Genomic DNA, 23,736 nt, shown 5'->3' with positions numbered 1-23,736 from the left:
GATGTATATTTTAGTTATAGTAGTCACCTTACTAATTTTCAAAAAAAATTAAATATTTTACAATGTCGGAAACTAAAGTTTAAAATAGTTAGTTACACGCATATATATAAAAAAATATGTGTGTAATTGACTGTTTGAATCATGTTTTGGGCATCGTAAATTATTCAAAAATTTTAAAAGACTGGTGGGATGTCTGCTATAACTACAATATACACAGTCATATAAAAAAATTGGCTTATAATTTCTCTACGTGCCAAAAAAAAAAAAAGATGCCCCTACCGGTAACGGCTAAATTGACACTCATACTATAGAAATTCACTATACATATATAAATATATATATATATGGAAGACTTTTCAATGGTTACTACCCATAGATGGGTACTAACAATTATGATGATGTGGCAACATAGTAACTTGGTATAGCAAATCACCAACAAGTAAATATTTTTTTTCTACATTAATTTCGAATTTAGTTTTTTTTTTTTTTTTTTGCAATAATTAATGTTGTTTCCAACCAATGAGAGACACTAGCTATATTTAGGAATTGACATACATTTAAAAAATAAAAAGTTTATAATATGATATTTTCATAATAAATACACGTTTTTCATCAGGTAACCCTTCCAAAAATTTGAAAAAATCAAAATTTATTTTTAGAAATATTAATTAACAATTATAAATATGGACTATTGATCTTAATCAAATAGTTAATACTAAAGTAATCATCCATGGGTAGTAACCATTAAGAGTGCACTCATATATATACATATATATAAGTGTTGTTATTTGGCACTTTAAGGTATCCAACATCACATGAGATGGCACCTTATGGTTGGTTAGTGATACCTCATAATACTTATTAAATTCAAATGTGTACGTAGGACCTGATATTGGATTACACCAATAGAGATTTGTCACTTCTTTGTGGTGTTAGGCACCAGTGGTGCCCCTTAACAATTCTTTATATCTCTTATATATAAAAAGTATGTAGATAGCAGAAATTATTGGCTTTAACAGTTTCTTTGGTTAACTTTAACGGAATATTCCAAATATTTAACGGAGTATACTTTTAAAACCAATTAAAAACAAATATTTATTAATTATTTTAATATAAATTCAAATATTATAAAATATCATTAGATATTTATTAATTATATTAATATAAATTCAAATGTTGTAAAATATCATTATTATATTAATATATAATACAAAATTAGATATTTAATAATTATATCAATATAAATTCAAATATTATAAAATATTATTATTATAGTAATATAAAATATATAATATATAATTCTAATTTTTATAAAATTTTGCTAGAATAAATATTTAGTAGTTATATTAATATGAATTCAAATATTATTGTAATAATATTTAATCTAAAACTATACCATATTTGGTGCTGTATAAATATTTAATATCACATATTTTATTTATTAAATATTTTAAAATTTGAATTAAATAATTTTCAGTAATAATAAATTTAAAAATAATATAATATGTAATAAAAAAAATGATAACATAAATTTATTATTTTGAAAATTAAAAATTATTATATTTAAAATTTAATGTAATTAATATATACCATAAACAAAATTAATAATAAAAAAGGAGAAAATTATAAAACATTGTGATATACATAAATTAATATATTTAAAATATTTATATATTATATATTATATACTATATAAAAAAAAAAAAGCTAAGGACTATATTAACCCACATTCATGGAGGGTTAAAATAATCCTCATTCTATAGAACAAAATTAGTGAAGGGCCAACTACTCATCAAGTCTAGTTTTGGCACAAACATAGGATTTGACACAATTAACCAATCTCATGTGCTTGTCCCTTAAAACAAATCCTGAATAGAGTAGTTTGTAATCTAAAAAGTTATTATATTATTTATAAAAAAAAACCATATAAACAATGTTTTGCTTTAATTTTTTCTTTAATATGTTTATATTATTCTTTTATATATAATATTATTTATTTATTTATTTAAAATTTATATTACAATCATAAAAACTTAATAAAAATAATTAATAAATTTTCTAAATAAAATTAAGCACATGCAAGGCTTGTACCTAGTGTATCTCTTCTATATAAAAAATGTATATATAACGAAAATTCTTGGTTTTAACGGTTTTTTATTTTTTCTGTTAACTTTAACAGAATATTCTTATATTTAACAGTAGATTGTAAACATGACATAAACTTAAATAAAATTAAATAAATTAAAATGGGATATTTTTTAGATATTTTACAGTGATAATTATTTAAAAATAATAAAACCATATATTTAATAACTTAAATAAAATATAATTAAACTTAAACTTAATATTATATTAAACATATAATATATAATCTTTTGTTGCCTCTGCCAAATTCAAAAACTATAACAAATATAAACTTAAACAAAAATTAATTAATTAAAATAGAATATTTTTTAGATATTTTATGATAATTTAAATAATTAAATCATATTTATTTAAAAATAATAAAGGCATACATATCATTTTTTTATCTTATAAATTTGTGTGATAGTTTGTTTTTATCAAGTGATTGTAGTTCTTTTTCTTCATCAAATTCACCAAATGACATTGTGAGATACATTAAAAATTAAAAATAGTTGATGCATGTATACTATTGTCTACACTATGACTTTTTCTATTCTTATTTTATTTTTAAATATTATTGTATTTTATAAATATGTCATGTAATCATGTAAATATATATGGGTGCACTCTTAATGGTTACTACTCATGGATGATTATTTTAATGTTAACCATCGGATTAAGATCAATGGTTCATATTTATAGTTGTTAATTAATATTTCTAAAAATAAAATTTGATTTTTTCAAATTTTTGGAAAGGTTACCCGATGAAAAAACGTGTATTTATTATGAAAATATAATATTTGTAAACTTTTCATTTTTCAAATGCATGTCAATTTCTAAATATAGCTAGTGTTTCTCATTGGTTGGAAATACTATTAATTATGGCAAAAAAAATAATTAAATTCAAAATTAATGTAGAAAAAAATATTTACTTGTTGGTGACTTGCTATACCAAGTCACTATATTGCCACATCATCATAACTGTTAGTACTCATCTATGGGTAGTAACCATTGAGAAGTCTTCCAAATATATATATATATATATATCAACGTTGTGTTTAGATGTCATATATATAGAGATTATTGATAAATATTAATATATACTATAGAACTATAATTCATTCTATTATATATATATATATATTTTTTAAAAGTAGTGAACGAATTTTTATTAAAATTATAGATAATGTTTACAACTTTAAAACTAAGTAAATATGCATTGTATGTTGCTTCTATCTAGTATGTATATATATACTAGATATAAACAACGTGCATTATGCACGTTTTGGTTAGTTTTATTAAATTTATGTTAATGTCATATAAATTTCAAATAAATATCTTATTTTAATTAAATAATTTATTGTTGATGCCGTTTTTCATCAACTTAAATAGTAGAGAAATTAAGCAAATGGGAAATGGAGCGAATGAATTTAAAGAGGAAGATAAGAAGGTTTTTACGTGGTTCAGCAATTAATTCTGCCTAGTTCATGAGTCTATGTTATTAAGACTTGGAGTTTTCTGGAAATTCTTCAAAGATGAATTACCCATATCTTTCTCCCAAGAAATCATAAATCAGAATTCGATCCCTTACAAGTGGTGATTCCTTCTCTATTTATAGGGAAGGCTACAGAGTTCATTCCCACATATTTTGGGAAGATATTTTGTATATCAATTGAAATAATGATATTAAATGCATTATCTCCTATATACACGGAAATGCCCCATGACAATTGGGAACGGATAAGAGATTAAATAATATCCCTTAAATTAAGGGATTAAATATCAATAAACATGTTCATACGTAATAGGATATTTCAGATGAATTATCCAATCTTCGAGATCGACCATTAGCATTGACTCTGTCGAGACTAAGAGTCATTCATGAGCTTGCCACCCCAACTTCGTGCTATGCTTAGGACATGTGATGCCGACGAAGCTGCTACATCCGAGCTTGTACTTCCCGAGTTCGAGCTATCTCGCCTGAAGGCAATTGGTGAAATATATGTTTAAGTGTCATGTCGTGCGAGCTCAGAACATATTCGAGGCTACACATCTTCGAGCTTTCGAGGTCGACAATTACAGCAGAGTGGTCTGACTGAAGGATCAAATGACGACCATGCATACTTCGAGCTCACACTTGACAAGCCCAGCTTTCGGGATCATGACTCCTTATCTCGAAATATGGGTATAACATTTTGCCCCCTCAAAAGTATTAGTTCGAATCCCATGAGAAAGAAACTTTTGAACTGCCCTTTTGGGAAACTGTGCCATCATTTGTACTCAAGTGTGGACACGCGTCAGGTGGATATTGGAAGACCAGAATACTTGAGTGTGTTTTCACCACACCACATCCTTTCAGTTTTCAGCTTTTGTCGCCATTGTGACATTCACACCTGACCATTGGATCAAATACCAAATCCAGCCAAAGGCCCAGATTAGCTCAACCTTTGACCTTCTCTTGGGACGTATATATATATATATATATATATATAACAGTGCCATCCCCTTCCTCTTCATTCTTACTTCAAGTTTTAGAAAAATAAAATACCAGAGCCGAGAAATTCTTCTTTTTTTTCTTTGCATGTTCTCTAAACCAAGAAGACAAACACAAGCTTGGCCTTTTTGACTCCGTGGGATCATTCTTGCAGCCGGTTCTCCAGTCGTCCATTTCTCTGTTTCCAACATCTTCATTGTGTAAGTATTTATTTTTGGTCTCAGATGTTCGTGTATATGTGTTTGTCTTTCCATGCATGTTTACTGTTGCAGTAGCGTTTAGGTACATTTTACCAGTTTTATGCTAGAATGCTTCAATCAATGCTGTGTAGTTTTTAGGCTCTTCTGTTAGGATTTTTCAAACCCAAATTTTTGCATTTCAATGGGTTATCTTGATTTCCAACTATCGTATCGTGTAGACCAAGAAACTAGTACAAGATTAGGGTTTTCAAATTGCACGTTTCCCAAAAATTTCACTTTTTGGGTAACCACCAACTTTTTTCCCTAAAAATCAGGGATTCTCAAAAAATAAATCCAATTTTTCCCTTCATGTGGAATACACGCTCCAAGCCTAATCTCGCTCTTATGATTGAGCTCGTTCCATAGTCTCGAGCATTCGAGCTCAGACTATTTTGATTTTTGCTATTATTCTTGTCCGTCTGGCCCTCACCCTTTTTCTCTCTTGCTAGATGTCACAGAATTTGGAAAAGCGGTGGGGGTCAAAACTCGCGATTCCTTACTCACCGGTAACTCCGAGCCCGGAGTCACCTTTTACTCGGAATCAACGCTTGATTCGGGAGCACGAACTAAGATGTGAGCAAGAAGACACCCGAGCCCACTTTTGACGTCAGATCGACGAGGTCAAAGAAGGAAAAAGGAAGAGACTTAGGGTTGCCATCTACCCAGATCCAGACCCCGAGCCTAGACCAATCCCCCTCGATACCACGCTTAAAGTGTCAATCGCCTTCAGGCCAAGTGATCTCCAATTTTCACTGATGTGAGAGCCATCAAATCCTCCTTCTACCTCACAACCAATCTCCATTCCCACCTCGAAGAGAGAATTTTTCAAGGCCGAGCATTACTAGAGCTCGATTTCTTCATTGGGGCAGATCTTTGACATCTTGGCTCTCCACAATATTGGACTGTCGGACTTGCTGAGGTGTCGAGATCCGACCTCCTACGAGCAAAGCTGCCGTGCCCCAGGAGATGGTAATCCCGACAACAAGCTAAGATACGCGGCTTGGAGTTAGGAGCATATGAAGGCAGGGGCTTTATTGCCCTTAAAGTCCTTTTTCAATGACTTCTTGGATTTCGTCGGGCTTACTCCTTTCCAGCTCAACACCAACTCTTACAGGGTTTTGTCAGCCCTGAGGTCGCTTTACCACGAGCTAAAGTGGGAAGGACCTTCACCACAGGAGATCCTGTATCTCCTTTGCTTGAAAAGCAATCCCTCCCGAGCTCGGGGAGGGGACGACTTCTACTACCTTTTGAGCTATCCCAAGGAGAAGAAAATCTTTGAGGATTTACCCAACCATCCCCCCGATTTCAAGAAGGCTTTCTTTTGGACAGATGGCCTAGCCCTTCCAGATACTATTCGTTCAGACGAATTCGTAAGTATAAAAAATCTCTACTTTTTGTGCTCGAATTTTTTGCTTAGGCTCGAATCACTCATGATATGTTTATTTCTCCAGCCAATTATCATCGGCCTACTCCCTCTGATAAGATGAAAGAGCACAAGGAAGCCTTGCTCCAATTACCTTACGGTAGGCGCTCCCTTTCCTATCTTCTTCATGAAGATATGCTTCGAGCTTGTGGGCTCTTGGAAAAGGATCAGTCTACAAATGACTGGTCCATCAAGAAATATACCAAGTGGGAGTTTGTGCCTCTCCCAACTAGCAACCTCCCTCCGAGGCGCAATTCTAAGCCACAACCCCCAGCTCGACATCCCAAGAGTCTGCAATCAGGGAACGAGGCCAATGACGAGGCCTCGAGCTCGAGCGACAGAGGTACAGTCATCCTTAGCTCGGACTTGTGATCTCCCTCACTACTTAAGCATAAGCCAGAAATATTAGTCTTGTGTGAAGATGATAGGGACCACTTTTATGTATAGTCCTGGGTAGATGAGAGAGTACATAGGTTCAATAGTTGGCTAGGGAAATACGATACCATGTATAGCCTGAACGAGGTATGGGACGGAGTAGCCGTTCAATACAGAACAAATGATAATAGGGACCTTTCGAGGTTGACTTCCACATATAGGGAAGGGACTCCCCCTGCCTCTTCTGAAGATGGGGGAATTACATGGTCACCGAGCACGAGCTCGGGGGAGAGTTCCAATTAGGTTCCTCTTTACTTGTCTTTTATTCCATGCTTGTCTACATTATGCTGACTTTTTTGTGTCTGGGATTTTCTTATAATGTGGTGTAACTATGCAGGTGCCATGGACTCTGATCTTGACACTGTGCTCGCCAGTGGCGAGGGGACTCAAAGGAGTAAGCGCCCGAGGGGCTCGCGGAGGTCAGATCGGCCTGCCAAAGTCCTTAAGAGGACTGAGAAAACTCCTCATCCTCCAGCTCCCACTGTTACGAGCTCGGTCGTGGATCCTGCTTCCCAGGTCGAAGCTTCCACCACAGATGCCCCTCCTGTGCCTCCTACTATCATGGTCCGCCCAACTCCCGGCCCTTCTCCGAAGAAGCCAACGCCGAAAGAATGCATGTTGTCGATTTCTACTCATGTTGATGAGTATGTCATCGACAGCACCACTGGGACTCATGGAGCTACTCTCGGCTCTGACATCTTGTCTCGGGTAGACCAGAGCATCAGCAGCTTCGAGGCTCCCCATTGGCAGTTTTTGAACAATTCTCGAGACTGCAACACCCTTTATGACAAGAGTATCGAGCTCGCTGCTACGGTAATTTCTCTCACTTTACCGTTTATTGTACTTATGCTTAGCATGTGTTCTAATTGGTTTTGTTTGTGCTTCAGTCTCTTCCGTTGCTCAGCTTAACTATAAGTTGAGCAACAAGGTCCACTCGAGCATGTCCTGTGCCCAAGAGGCTAAGAATCTTTAGCTTAAGCTTACTGATGAATATAAGGCCACAAAGGTGAAGATGGAAGCTGAAGCTGAGTAGATGAAGGCCAGGATAGCCGAGCTTGAGAAGATCAATGCCAAGCTTGAGGAGAAAAAAGCGACCACTTTCGAGATAATGGAGAGCGAAAAGGCTCTTCTCCTCGCAGAGTTTAAGGAGATGAAGGATCAGGCAGTCGACCTGGCCATGTATAGGATCTGGGCCAGTAATGCCGATCTCGATACCAGCTTCCTAGGCTCTTTTGAGGTAGAACTCGTGGCCAAATGGCACGCTCGACTCAATGCTGAGAAGGCTAAGGAGGATGCTCATCCCTGCTAAATCTCGACCCGGGGCTACATCCCTTTAAACCTTTTGTAATAGTTTTTATCTTCTATTTTTTATGCCCCTGGGGCCAAGACAATTTATAGCTCGTGTAAGAGTTTTTTTTTATGATATTTATAATACCGTTTTTTACTATACTTTAATATTGCTTTACATTTCTTAAGATTAAACATTTCAAGCAATTTATATTAAAGAGTCCTTATGTCTGTTTATTCATACAAACATGTGGTAGATTTTAAGCTCGAGCTTCGATGCATTCATGCATAGTTTACTCGATGTATCCGTGTCCGATCTTGTTACTTGTCAAGGTCGGAACTTACTTTTACCATGCACCTGAAAGTACTTATATGGCGTGTAATATAGGTGGTTTAGTTATATCCTGCTTTTCTAGTTACTTTTCCTCGTCCTTGGGTAGCTCCCCAAAGTTATGAGGTCGAAACTATCTTTTTGCAAGATACTCCAGCCTCGATCTCGACTTAACTCGAAGTAGGTTTATTCCAACTTTCTTTCGATTAATTTTAGTTGGTTTGGTTCCAAACCTGTTTAGGTCGTGCTTTTGGTTCGTAATCCACACACAAATATTGTTTGATCTAGTTATATCTAGATCGTGCATTCGGTTCTATCCAAATTATTTTGTCTCGTGCATTTGGTTATTTCCAAACACTTTTATTTTTTAATAATTTGGTTATGTCCAGACTATCTTAGCTCGCGTATTTGGTAATTTCCAAACACTTATTTTTTAATAATTTGGTTATGTCCAAAATATCTTAGCTCGCGTATTTGGTTATTTCCAAACACTTATTTTTTCATAATTTGGTTATGTCCAAACTATCTTAGCTCGCGTATTTGGTTATTTCCAAACACTTATTTTTTCATAATTTGGTTATGTCCAAACTATCTTAGCTCGCGTATTTGGTTATTTCCAAACACTTTTATGCTTTTCGTATATGCTATTTTATTTTTTCAAGCTGACGGTATATATACCACTAATGCCCCCTTAATATCCTATGAGTGTGACCATAGGTTATTAAATCAAGGGAGTTTGCAAAAAATACAGCATATTGAACCGAAAACGAACTTTATTCGGAATTGAACAATTTATTAACAGAAACATAGCAAAGATAAATAAGTCTGGTTACAGGTGTCATCATTCCTACACTATTGATAGTAAGGTCATAGATGTTTGCCATTCCATGCTCGTGGGACCAAATCTCCATTCAATCTTGCCAACTTGTAGACGCCGGGCCAAATAACTGATAAGGTCCTTCCCAATTAGACCCGAGCACGCCAGCAGCCGGGTCCCGTGTAGCCAAGAACACACACCTCAGAACCAAATCTCCCACACCGAATTTTCTATCTCGAACCCTTTTATTGAAATACCGGGTAGCTCGCTATTGGTATGCAGCATTTTTTAGCTGAGCCTCGTCCCTTCTTTCTTCAATCAGGTCCAGACTTACTTCGAGTTGGGATTGGTTCAAGGCTTGGTCATAAGCGTGGGTTCAAATGGTGGGTATTTCGACCTCGATTGGCAGCATGGCCTCACATCCATATGCCAGAGAAAAAGGGGTATGTCCTGTTGAAGTACAAGTTGTGGTTCGATATGCCCACAAAACTTGGGGCAACTCTTCGGGCCATTTCCCCTTAACTTCTTCCAACTTTTTCTTCATAGAACTCTTCAGGGTTTTATTCACAGCCTCAATTTGGCCATTCGCTTGGGGATGGGCCATAGAGGAGAATGTTTTTATTATCCCATTTTTCTCACAAAAAGTTGGTAAACAAGTCGCTATCGAATTGAGTATCGTTATCAGATACTATCTTCCTTGGCATCCCATATTGGCAGATGATGTTTTTCACCACGAAGTCCAAGACTTTCTTCGAGGTGATTGTTGCCAGAGGTTCAGCCTCGGTCCACTTCGTAAAGTAATCTACCGCGACTACTGCGTATTTAACTTCGCCTTTGCCTGTTGGTCGCGAGCCTATGAGGTCAATTCCCCAGATCGCAAATGGCCATGGGGAGGTCATCATAGTTAGCTCGGAAGGTGGAGCTCGAGGGATTGTGGCAAACCATTGACATTTATCGCACTTTTTGATGTAATCAAATGAGTCTGCTTTGATGGTGGGCCAGAAGTACCCTTGGCGTATAATCTTCTTAGATAGGCTATGTCCCCCAGTGTGGTCCCCACAGAACCCCTCATGAATCTCTTCTATGGTCTTCTTAGCCTCGGGTGGAGTCACACACCAGAGTAATGGCATAGAGTATCCTCGTCGATATAGCCTACCTTCCACAATAGTGTACCTGGGAATCTGATACATCAGTTTCCGAGCCTTGGATCGTTCTGCTGGGAGAATGTCAGTTTTGAGGTACTCAACTATCGGGGTCATCCAGGTTGGCTCGGAGTTAATCATGTAGACATCCTCCTGTTCAGGCTTGCTTATACTGGGTGTTGATAGATATTCGATTCGCACAACGTTCAGCTCGTCGACCTCGGTGGATGATGCGAGCCTGGCTAGGGCGTCTGCATTCAAATTTCGCTCTCGGGGTACCTGCTCTATCGTGTAAAAGTTGAAATGTTCGAGTGGTGCTTTTTCTTTTTCCAGATATGCAGCCATTCTTGTCCCATGAGCCTAGTATTCCCCTAAGATTTGGTTGACCACCAACTGAGAGTCACTATAGCAATGTATCACCTTAGCTTTGAGTTCCTCGGCTATTCGAAGTCCTGCCAGTAGAGATTCATATTCAGCCTCGTTATTTGATGCTTTAAAGTCAAATCTTAAAGCAGAGTGAAATCGACTCCCATTTGGGGTGATCAGTATTATTCCTGCCCCCGATCCATTTTTGTTGGAAGACCCATCGACATAAAGTTTCCACAGCTCGCGGACCAGGGTTATAACTTCATTGTCAGTCACTCCGGTGCATTCCACTATGAAGTCTACCAGGGCCTGTCCTCTAATGGTTGTCCTCGGATGATAAGTGATGTTGAATTGTCCAAGCTCAACAGCCCATTTCAATAATCGGCCCGAGGCCTCTGGCTTTGATAAGACTTGTCGTAGTGGTTGGTCAGTCAGCACATGGATGGGGTGTGCTTGAAAGTAAGGTCGGAGCTTTCGAGACGAGTGAATTAGGCTGAGAGCTAATTTCTCCATTAAGGAGTATTTCAATTCGGCCCCCAGTAACCTTTTGCTGACATAATACACTGGCTTTTGCACCTTCTGGTCTTCTCAGACGAGCACGGCGTTGATGGCGTATTCGGTTGTAGCGAGATATAGATATAAAATTTCTCCTGTGATAGGTTTCGACAATATAGGAGGCTCCGCGAGATGCTCCTCAAGCTCTTGGAATGCTAGCTCGCATTCCTCTGACCATTCGAACTTTTTTCCCCCTCTCAAAAGATTAAAAAATGGTAGACATCGGTCTGTAGATTTCGAGATAAACCTACTTAATGCTGCCATCCGCCCAGTCAAACTCTGGACATCTTTATGCTTTCAAGGTGAGGGCATGTCAATTAACGCCTGGATCTTGTCAGGATTAGCCTCTATTCCTCGTGTGTTTACGATGAAACCGAGGAACTTTCCCGACGATACTCCAAAGGAGCATTTCTGGGGGTTAAGCTTCATGGTGTATTTCCAAAGTACGACGAAGCATTCTTCGAGGTCGTCCACATGGTTATTGTTATGTTTAGATTTGACCAACATATCATCAACATAAACTTCCATGTTATTTCCTATCTGCTCAGAGAACATCATATTTATGAGTCGTTGGTATGTGGCTCCAGCATTCTTGTGCCCGAACGGCATGACATTGTAGCAATACAGTCCTTTGTCTATTAAAAAACTCGTATGTTCTTGATCTAGGGCATGCATGGCAATCTGGTTATATTCAGAATAGGCGTCCATGAACGACATAAGTCTATGCCCAGCTGTGGCATCTACGAGCTGGTCGATCCGAGGTAGGGGAAGTAGTCCTTAGGACATGCTTTATTGAGGTCCGAGTAATCAATACAGGTTCGCCATGTTCCGTTAGGTTTCGGAACTAGCACTGGGTTAGCGACCCACTCCGGATAGAAAGCGTCTCGTATAAATCGATTTGCCTTTAACCTGTCGACCTCTTCTTTCAGGGCTTTCTTTCTGTCGTCGTCCAGGAGTCTTCGCTTTTGCTGCTTTGGGGGGAAGCTCTTGTTAATATTAAGAACATGGCTTATCATATTCGGGCTTATTCATACCATGTTCGAATGTGACCACGCGAAAACATCCTGGTTCTTTTTCAGAAAGCAAATTAATTGTTATTTGGTTTCTTCCGAAAGGCTTTTCCCTACCCTTACTATTTTCGGGGGGGTCTACTTCTTCGAGCTCTTCTAATGGCTCGAGATCGACTCTTTCCTCTACCCTTGGATCAATTTCTTCGTCTATCTCTAAGACTGTCCCATCCTTGTTCTGAATTATGATAAGTGTTTGTGCACTTGTCTGTTTTTTTCCTCTAACGGAGATGCTGTAACATTCCCTTCCCACGAGCTGGTCTCCTTTCAGCGTCCCGATACCACTAGAAGTCGAGAACTTGATGGCCAGGTTCCTAACAGACGATACTGCCCCCAGCCCTACCAGGGCGGGTCTCCCGAGCAGTACGCTGTAGGCTGATGGAAGATCCACTACTACAAACTCCATCATCTTGGTTGTTGAGACTGGGAAGTCTCCCAAGGTCACTGGGAGTTCAATGGATCCCACACAGGCAATCCCTTCTCCTGAAAAACCGTACAACGTCGTTGCACAGGCCTTTAGGTCATGAAGTGCAAGTCCAATCTTTTCTAAGGTGGCCTTATAAAGGATATTTACTGAGCTCCCATTATCAATCAGGACTCTGTGTACCCTCTTATTTGCGAGCTGAAGGGTGATGGCCAATGGGTCGTTGTGAGGGAATTGTACATGAGACGCATCGTCCTTAGTAAATGTTATGGGTTGAGATTCAACCCTTTGCTATTTTGGAGCTCTAGGCTCGGGTTCGTAAGGAGACCCATCACCTGTTTTTCAGCTCATTCACATATCGTTTCTGGGCGTTCCTGCCCGATCCTGCGATATGTGATCCCCCCGAGATGGTTATGACGTCTTCTCCATCAATCTGAGGGGGTTGTTCGTCCTCCCTTGCTCAGGAGTTGTTGTTCTGGGCAGGAGGTGCTGCAGCTGCCTTTTGGCTAGTAGAAGCCTAATTAGGGTTTTGATTTCTAATATATTGCTTGAAATATCCTCTCGAGATCAGGCCTTCGATCTCATCTTTTAATTGTCTGCATTCATCGGTTGTATGCCCGATATCTCTATGGAATCTGCAGTATTTGTTGGAGTCTCTTTTCGCTTTTTGGTTTCTCATGGGGTCCGGACGTCTGAAAGGGACCTGGTTTTCATTAGCCAGGTAGATATTCTCCCAAGACTCATTGAGCTCGGTATACACTTTGTATACGGAGAAATATCTTTCCCCTTTCTTCTTCTTTCCCCCTTCCGCCTCTGGATTATTCCCTTCATTCTTCTTTCTTTTAGAAGGGTTGTCCCCAAGGGGTTTTGAGGTTGAAGCAGAGTTTGCATTTGTTGTTGTAGTTATGGGCTGAGAGGTCATATTCAATGTTGACCTCGCCTCTTTTACATTAACAAAACTCTGAGCTCGTCGATTGAACTCGGTTAAGGACCTTACGAGTTTCCTCTGCATGTCCTCCTAGAGAGGACTTCCAGGCATTACTCCGGCTCGGACAACCATTAAATAGCCACTGTCGTCTACGTCACGAGCTCGAGTGACTTCCAAATTAAACCTTGTTAGGTAACTTTTCAATGTTTCATTCAGCTGTTGTCGGACATTGGTCAAGGCAGATGCCTTGGGCCTAATTTCGACCATGGCTGTGAATTGCTTTTTGAAATCTTTAGACAATCGATCCCAAGAAGCGATCGAATGTCTCTTATACTTCTCAAACCAGTTTTTTGCTGGCCCTGTGAGCGATGTTGGAAACAGCATGCATCTGAGCTCGTAGCCCACATTACTCGCTCGCATGATTGTATTGAACGTACTCAAATGACTGTATGGATCAGAATTCCCATCAAATGGTGAGACATGAGGAATTCGGAATCCCTAAGGAAACGGGGTGCTGGAAATATGGGGGGCAAAGGGCTCGAGTTCTTCGTCAAACTCTTCGTCTCGATTCCGACCTCATTCATTTTGTAAGAGCCTGAACGCTCTTTCCAGTTGTTCAATTCTTTCTTGGACTGGATCCACGGGGGGTTTGACTTGTAACTGGTTATCGTTGATCACAACCCCAGTTTCGCGCCTCCGCATAGGGTTCTTGCGTCCATTGAGATGATCCCTCAGATCTGCATTCGAAGGGTTATCATTACCCCGATTATGGTTCAGGTGTTCTCGTAAATCTGGGTGATCCCTTCGATTCCCAGTATTTCTACGTCCCTAGTCATACATATTGACCGATCTAGTGTCTCCCGAGCCTTCATTGACATGGCTCGTCGGGTGGTTGTTTCGAGATGGGTTCCTTGCTGGTTGCCTCGTCTCAATAGTATGAGACCGAGACATTTGGCTTCTCGTGGGTTGGGTACCTCTATGTTCCCTAGCAGTCTCCCTCCCATGTCTTTTCCCAGCTCGCCTTTCCCTATCACCCCGATTCGGTTGCGTGTTTCTCCGAGTTGGTGAGGGATACTATATTGGCGATGGTGGGTGCCTTATGGGTGATGGTGGCTGCCATCCATCACGAGGCCTAGAAGGTCTCGAGTTTGTTCGAACTAGTTCAGGAACGCTCTGTGCGTTACCAGGATTTTGGGTCCGAGCCTCCGTGGGGGCTCGGTTATTCCTTATCTCGGCCAGTACCTCCGCATTTGAGTTGTCAGGAGCTCCAGCCCGGGTACTTCTCCGGGGCCTTGATGGAGCAGGTTGTTCTGCTGGTGGCGGAGGTTGCTCCGTTCTCTGGGTGGCAGCGTTTTTGCGCGGTCACCCACGAGGCCTGCGTGGTGGAATATGAACGTCTTGTGGAGGCGGAGCTTGGGCCTCTGGCGAAGGCGGGGCCTGAGCCGCTTGTGCCTCGGCAGCCAGTCTGGCCATCCCCTCATTACATTTCTTGGCTTCTGCCAACTGCTTTCGCAGTTGACGATTTTCGAGCTCCACTATTGGGACATATCGTTCTGGATTATAATACATGTCCTCGTCGTCCCTGGGGGTCGGTGGTCCCCGAGAGTCAGATGACCGACTCCTTTCATCAGGGTTCGAATTCACCATAGGCTGCTTTCCAGGGCATCGGGGGTAGTCAGCTTCATCTAAAATTTCCTCCTCTGGAACGTTGGGATCATTTGCTGCCATTGTTGATTCAGGGAGGCTTTTTTACTAGACTCACACGCGTACTGCTTAATGCTCTCAATGGAAGCACTAATCTGTTGACGTCGTTTTTCGTCAACTTAAATAGTAGAGCAATTAAGCAATTGGAAAATGGAGCGAATGAATTTAAAGAGGAAGATAAGAAGGTTTTTATGTGGTTCAGCAGTTAATTCTGCCTAGTCCACGAGTCTATGTTATTAAGACTTTGAGTTTTCTGGAAATTCTTCAAAGATGAATTACCCAGAACTTTCTCCCAAGAAATCAGAAATCAAAATTTGATCCCTTACAAGTTGTGATTCCTTCTCTATTTATAGGGAAGGTTACAGAGTTCATTCCCACATATTTCGGGAAGATATTCTGTACATCAATTGAAATAATGATATTAAATGCATTATCTTCTATATACACGGAAACGTCCCATGACAATCGAGAACGGATAACAGATTAAATAATATCCTTTAAATTAGGGGATTAAATAATAATAAACATGTTCACACGTAATAGGTTATTTAAGATGAATTATCCAATCTTCGAGATCGACCATTAGCATTGACTCTATCGAGACTAAGAGTCATTCACGAGCTTGCCACCCCAACTTCGTGCTATGCTTGGGACATGTGATGCCGACAAAGCTGTTACATCTCAGCTTGTACTTCCCGAGTTCGAGCTATCTCGCCTGAAGGCAATTGGTGAAATATATGTTTAAGTGTCATGTCGTGCGAGCTCGGAACATATTCGAGGCTACACATCTTCGAGCTTTCGAGGTCGGCAATTACAGCTGAGCGGTCTGACTGAAGGATCAAATGACGACCATGCATACTTCGAGCTCACAACTGACGAGCCCAGCTTTCGGGATCATGACTCCTTATCTTGAAATCTGGGTATAACATTTATTTTTATTTTTTTTTGTTTAAGTTTATGTTTGTTATAGTTTTTGAATTTGGGAGTGATAATAATATATTATAAGTGGATTTTAAATTTAAGTTTTTTTTTTAAAAATAATAATAATTTGTTGCTAATTCACAGTATATTATATTATATGTTTAATATAATATTATTCTAATAAGTGAATTTAAGTTTAATTAAATTTTATTTAAATTATAAAACATATGATTTTATTATTTTTAAATAATTATCATTGTAAAATATCTCAAAAATATAATATTTTAATTTGTTTAATTATTTATTACTTTTAAATATATATTATTGTGAAATATCTCACAAATATCTTATTTTAATTATTTATTTAATTTTATTTAAATTTAAAGATTTACAAACTACCGTTAAATATAAAAATATTCTATTAAAAAAAATAAAAAACTATTAAAATTAAAAATCTGTATTATCTACACTTATTATACAGAAGAAATATAGTAGTGAATTTTTTTTTTGGATAGGAATGGTTTTTAATCATTACCGAGATATATTTTTATAGTTAGTTACTGACACATCTTACAGAATTTCATGAAATTATACATAATTTAGGATATATATAGGTTAAGATATTGTTTTAGATATTTTTTTTTAGGGATATTGGATACGATTTAGTCTTATCGGGAGCAAAACAAGTACCGTTGCACATCAGTGTACGTGAACCCAGGGGTGCAGGGAGTATTATATCCTACTCAAAAAGTATATAAACTATAACTGAAATTAAAATGTGTTCTTTTTAAAATAAATAAAATATGTGTAAAAAAAATCTGTGCTATAATTTTAATTTTTTTTTTTTTTGAAAGAGATGCTATAATTTTAATTAAAATAATTAAACATTTTTGTTAGAAAATAATATATAATAAATAAAAAAATTGGGGTAACATTATGTGTAGTGAAAATTATATATAATAAAAAAAAATTATGATAGACATACAAATTGGGGTAACATTATGTGCAGTGAACTTTTGTAAGTTAAAACTCGATGCTTCTTCTTCTTCTTCTCGCAACTTGACCATTTATATTTTATTACATTTGTATTTGTATTTTAGGTTCAACATTTTATCATTACAGCCATGTTATAGTAAGAACAAGATTCTCAGCTTTTCCGTGACTAATTTCAGTATCGGTAGGTTAGTGATCATCGGACGTTGTCTTTTTTTTTTTTAAAATCGCACCGTTTTAACAAAGAGCTAGAAGCTTCTCAAGACTTCGATCATGGCGACTCCCAAACTGACTCGTTTGCCTAGCATCAGAGACCGCGTTGAGGACACTCTTTCCGCTCACCGTAACGAACTCGTTTCTCTCCTCTCTAGGTAATCACTATCCACTTTGACACCTTTTTTTTCGCATTTGTTTGTTTTGTCACCGATAAAGTCCGGGAAAGTGAAAGTGAAGCATTAAAGTAATACTGTGTGTTTGTTTGGTTTGAATTTTGAAGGTATGTGGCACAGGGAAAAGGAATTTTGCAACCGCATACTTTGCTTGATGAGATTGATAATATCTTCCCCGATGATGAAGCAAAGGAGAAGCTTAGCGATGGCCCCTTTGGTGAAGTTATCAAATCTACACAGGTCAGTATTCTTTCACTTCGCACAACTTTACTAGATTTTGATTTTTTTTGTTGGTTAATCAAGATTATAGTATCATCGTGGTTACTTGAGTTGGTCCTACTTAGCGAAGGTAGCGTTAATGAAGTTAACTTCGTTTAACAAACTAGTTTTTTTTTTATCAAAAAAGGGGGATTTTTCTTTTAGTAACTGCTCTTTTTCGAACTTGTAAATATGAGAGGCAGTTTTTAGGTCTGGATTCTGGATGTCTCTATCTTTGTTTCCGTAATCAAGCAAAATGTTGGTTTTTCTTAGTTAAAAGTGCTCCTAATTGATTTAGATCTCCATTTAATTTGAACGATGATCTTTTTTTCTTTTAATTATGAAAACAGCTCGGCCTAAAACTGATCCCTGTTTGTTTTGATTTATTCCTCACTTGTTTTGATCTTTGAAGACTAACTTCCAATCCAAGTCACCCTTTTTGTCATCACATTTTGATTTTTTTTCTTTTGGTGGACAGCAATCAATTGGAACATAATTATAGGGAAGTTAATAATTAAAAAAAAAAACTTATATAGAGTCTCTTTTAGTGTTTGTTTCTCAGTAAGATCACTAGTTTCGCGAATGGAGAGGTGGGCTGTCTTCAGCTAGTTGTGATCATAGTTACTGAACTCTTTTGCGTTGGTACAAGCAACAAAAATGGCCTTTTCTGTTGTTAGTTCTTTAGAATTTATTATTTAATTAGCTTTTTCAATGAATAAAATTTGTGATGACAGGAAGCCATTGTTCTGCCTCCATTTGTGGCCATCGCTGTTCGTCCAAGACCTGGTGTTTGGGAATTCGTTCGTGTTAATGTCCACGAGCTTAGTGTGGAACAGTTGACTGTTGCTGAGTATCTTCGTTTCAAAGAAGATCTCGTAAGCGAGGAGTAAGTGCATTCCTTTACCTCCAAAATTTGATGTTTGGGTTTTGGTCCTGGGCTCCCTGGCTCATTACCCATTCAATACAAGTATTTTGATTCTAACTAATTTACTTTTGGTTTTTCACATGTATAGGATTCAAGGAAATTTTGTTCTTGAGCTGGACTTTGAGCCATTCAATGCATCTTTTCCTCGTCCTAATCGGTCTTCATCCATTGGTAATGGTGTTCAATTTCTTAACCGCCACCTTTCTTCAAATATGTTCCGCAACAAAGACTGCTTGGAGCCATTACTTGATTTCCTTCGAGCACACAAATACAAAGGACGTGTAAGTGTTTTTGCTTGTGAGATACTAACTTTACCAAATTGTTACTGATTAGAGAACCTAATGTTGTGAGGACTTTGCCAAGCACTAAATAATGTGATTATTTTGTTTTTAGGCATTAATGTTGAATGATCGTGTAACAAGCGTATTGCGCCTTCAATCTGCTTTATCTAAGGCTGAGGACTATCTTTCTAAACTTCCAGCTGAAACGCCATATTCTGAGTTTGAATATGTGTAAGCTTCTAAAATGTTAATATATTCAGATGTCTTCTCTCTGTCACACAAAACCATTTGGACATAACATATTGTGATAATGATTCTTGATATTATTTTGGCTCTTGTCACTTCAATGTAGTTTACAAGGATTTGGTTTTGAGAGAGGTTGGGGAGACACTGCAGAACGAGTGCTGGAGATGATGCATCTTCTTTTGGATATTCTTCAGGCTCCTGATCCTTCTACATTGGAGACATTCCTTGGGAGACTGCCTATGGTGTTTAATGTTGTCATTTTGTCTCCACATGGATACTTTGGGCAAGCAAATGTTTTAGGTTTGCCTGACACCGGCGGGCAGGTATTTTTTTTTCTTCTTATTTTAATGGGATACAAATCAGGGTTGATGCCAAAACATGGTATTCTTTTCTGCAACTGCGTGTTTTGTGCTCTAACCTATTTGATACTTTGGATTCATGATTTGTATTTTGCTTTTATATTTTGATGATGTTGATCATAATGCCGTAAACAAACACTTGGTAACTGAATTTTCTGCACAGGTGGTCTATATACTGGATCAAGTTCGTGCACTGGAGAAAGAGATGCTTCTCCGAATTCAGAAGCAAGGATTAGATATCGAACCTAAGATTCTTATTGTTAGTGTCTTATTCTCACTCTTGTTTATAGCACCAGTTAATTCTACCTGGTTTTATGTTAACAAATTTCCTCTATGATAATGCAATGTATTTTCTTTTGTAAATTCAAGGTGACAAGGTTAATACCCGACGCAAAAGGGACCACATGTAACCAGCGTTTGGAAAGAGTCACTGGAACAGAACATACACATATTTTGAGAGTTCCATTTAGATCAGAAAAGGGTATTCTTCGTAAATGGATCTCAAGATTTGATGTCTGGCCTTATCTAGAGACCTTTGCCGAGGTGAAATTTGTGTAACATTTAAAGTTAAAGCTATTCTACTTATTAATCAGCAATGATACTGCTTGATGATTCAAAACCTACACATGTATATTTTAGTGGTTTTTAGATTCAAATACAATTATACTTTAGGTCTTGGAAATAATTTATCACTGTTATATGTTGAATTTTCCAGTTCCACCACCTTTTCACCTCTATTGTATCCAATCTGTTAATTACTGCACTTCAGTCGAGCTACATTCTTTATTTCTTCCATGCTTCGTGCTATTGACTGCTGACATTATCCCTCATCGTGAGATTTTATCTAACCATCTTCAACAATCTTCGTCTACTACAATTACCTGCCTGCTAACCCTCATCTCTTACCACTGTCTGCAGTGCCACTTCATTTGACAATCATTACCTCTTTTACAGTAGAAGTAGAATTGTCTTCTGATTTTTGTCTTTTTTGGTGGGTGTGTTATGTTGACTAAGTACTACTCTTTTTCCAAATTTAGATTTTTTTAATATTAATTTTATCATTGTTCGGCATGTGATCAGGATGTGGCAAGTGAAATTAGTGCTGAGTTGCAAGCAATCCCAGATTTTATAATAGGAAATTACAGTGATGGGAATCTTGTTGCATCTTTGTTGGCTTATAAAATGGGGGTTACACAGGTTAGTGATACTCTCTTTTGCATATGCAAGTTCGTTGATTGTAGGCTAAAGATTATGTAATTGACTTTTGTTTACTTTTGCAGTGCACCATTGCTCATGCATTGGAGAAGACTAAATACCCAGATTCAGATATATATTGGAAAAAATTCGAGGAGAAATACCATTTCTCGTGTCAGTTCACTGCTGATCTAATAGCCATGAATAATGCAGATTTTATAATCACCAGCACATACCAGGAGATTGCAGGAACGTACGTGTCTTCCAGTCTCATTTCATAATCTTTTTGTTTAAAATTTCATACTATTATCATCACCAATCATCTCAGCCAACTACTTGGATTCTCTCATTTACTTGCCTTGTGGTATCTGGTACTAATATAATATCTGCTTCATTTCTGAAGCATCACTACTTGCATCACTACTTGCCTAGAGATGGGAGTGTGAAGAATTTCCTTCATCTTTACGTGCATATCTTAATTTTAGCATTGCTTAAAATTTGTGTGCACTCTTCAGGAAGAATACTGTTGGTCAGTATGAGAGCCACACCTCCTTCACTCTTCCTGGGCTATATCGAGTTGTTCATGGCATTGATGTTTTTGATCCAAAGTTCAATATTGTTTCACCTGGAGCAGATATGTCAATTTATTTTCCCTACTCTGAAAAGAATAGAAGACTTACAGCGTTCCACGATTCCATAGAAAAGTTGCTGTATGCTCCAGAGCAGAATGATGAGCACATGTGAGTATAAAATTGTTTTTAAAAGTTGTTTAAATTATATTAAAACTTTCCATATAGGAGTAACAGTTTAACAGTTCTGTGTTAGAAAATAGCAAATTGAACAAACGAACTTTCCAAAATGTTAGCTGCTAAACCATACCAGAAATAGGAAAATACTATATCACCATTCTCTTGTTTTATTATTAGTGGCAACTTGTAGTTAAAGATCCGTGATGTGTACACTGTGAACTGAATCATTCGCGTGAAGTTTAAAATTTCGCAGCACTAATGCAGTTTAACCTAATTTATATATTTGTGAACATAACTAAGAAATGATGATTATGAGTTTTATCATTTTTTGTTCCTACAAATCTAGTTAAGGGATTATTTAATAAGTTGATCTTTCATTAATTTTGATGCAGTGGCATGTTGGATGACCGATCAAAGCCCATAGTTTTCTCCATGGCAAGACTTGACAGGGTGAAGAACATTTCAGGATTAGTTGAGCTATATGCTAAGAACGCCAAATTGAGGGAATTGGTGAACCTTGTTGTAGTAGCTGGCTATATTGATGTGAAGAAGTCAAACGATAGAGAAGAAATCTCAGAAATTGAGAAGATGCATGACCTTTTTAAGAACTACAACTTGCATGGTCAAGTTCGATGGATAGCTGCTCAGACTAATCGTGCACGTAATGGAGAGCTATATCGTTACATAGCTGACACAAGAGGTGTTTTTGTCCAGGTACACAGCGCAAGTTGACTCTTTTCTATATAAATCCCATAAATCATGTTATTTAGTAATGTCCTAACATAACTCAACATTTTTTATTATTTTTTTATTGCAGCCTGCTTTCTATGAAGCTTTTGGGCTTACAGTAGTTGAGGCTATGACATGTGGTCTTCCAACTTTTGCTACTTGCCATGGAGGTCCTGCAGAGATTATTGAGCATGATATATCTGGTTTCCACATTGATCCTTATCACCCTGATCAGGCTGCTTCACTTCTGGTGGACTTCTTTCAACGATCCAAGGAGGATTCTAACAACTGGAACAAAATTTCAGACGGGGGATTGCAAAGAATTTATGACAGGTTAACGTTCAATGTATTTTAATGATATTAAACTTATAATAACCGTGTCATATTTAACTGACTTGGATTTTTGAAATATTTAGGTACACTTGGAAGATTTATTCTGAAAGGCTTATGACACTAGCTGGTGTTTATGGTTTCTGGAAGTATGTTTCAAAGCTGGACAGGCGTGAGACCCGTCGTTACCTTGAAATGTTCTACATTCTCAAGTTCCGTGATCTGGTAAGTTGTATGCTTTGAAACTAGTTAATCACCTTACGGTTAAATCATGTGGAGTCTCATTACTACATTTCTTGTATGTTTCAGGCAAAATCCGTCCCCATGGTAAGCGATGAAACACATTAAAGTACTGAAGGGTCTGCTTTTTAGTCCATGGATGTGATTTCATACAAATATGGTGATGTTTGTAAATAAATAAAGCTTTGATCATGTGTGTCTTAAACATAAAACATGAAACTAATCCCTGTTGTATGTATGCCAGAGCTTTGACTCTCATGGAAGATGGAACCCTTGTAATGTTTAATATAACCTTTCTTTTCTTTGTGTGCGATGATGGGTGGGTTAATAAGTAGTAATCATATTGTTCTATTTTATGTGTACTTAAAATCATTCAAATAGGCAAATTTGAGTTTTTATGCATGGGTGCTAAATCAAAAAAATACATCACACTTTACACACAAAAAAAAAGCTATTGTTTGTCATTCTTCCCAAAATACCCCTCTCATATTCCTCTCTTCTTTCAATCTCTCTCTTTCATTTCTCTCCTCTCTTTCCTTCTACCTATGGCAATCACAACTCATTGTTGTGAAAAAAGGTTCGGAATCATCATTCTTCATCATGAGGAGGAACTTTACTGTGAATGTGGAAGGTAGACATCCATTAACGTTATCTCCTCTCACCTCGAAGCTCCCATTCTGTTAACACCATCATTTTTTGTTATGATTCAAAGCTTAAACTAAAAAAACTTTTAGTTAAAATGTTATCTATACATTTCGAAAAAATTTGGGCATGATATTTTGTTTT

The 23,736-nt window shown here is 37.4% G+C and overlaps 1 protein-coding gene across 1 annotated transcript; it reads left to right on the top strand.

The window, feature by feature from the left end:
* The first annotated feature begins 17,306 nt into the window (after positions 1 to 17,306).
* Positions 17,307 to 23,263, top strand: LOC133795616 (sucrose synthase 2). The gene is made up of 15 exons (XM_062233073.1): positions 17,307 to 17,621; positions 17,747 to 17,879; positions 18,632 to 18,783; positions 18,911 to 19,103; positions 19,216 to 19,334; positions 19,456 to 19,672; positions 19,872 to 19,967; positions 20,078 to 20,251; positions 20,789 to 20,905; positions 20,989 to 21,155; positions 21,418 to 21,642; positions 22,044 to 22,365; positions 22,469 to 22,713; positions 22,797 to 22,935; positions 23,020 to 23,263. The coding sequence occupies exons 1-15, from the start codon at positions 17,524 to 17,526 to the stop codon at positions 23,056 to 23,058; spliced, it is 2,436 nt and encodes an 811-aa protein (XP_062089057.1). The 5' UTR covers positions 17,307 to 17,523; the 3' UTR covers positions 23,059 to 23,263.
* Positions 23,264 to 23,736: the final 473 nt, after the last annotated feature.

This window comes from Humulus lupulus, chromosome 1 (assembly GCF_963169125.1).
Source record: "Humulus lupulus chromosome 1, drHumLupu1.1, whole genome shotgun sequence".
Classification (NCBI taxonomy): Eukaryota; Viridiplantae; Streptophyta; class Magnoliopsida; order Rosales; family Cannabaceae; genus Humulus; species Humulus lupulus.
Note: the sequence above shows the minus strand (reverse complement) of the source record. Positions and strands in the feature narration are given on the sequence as shown.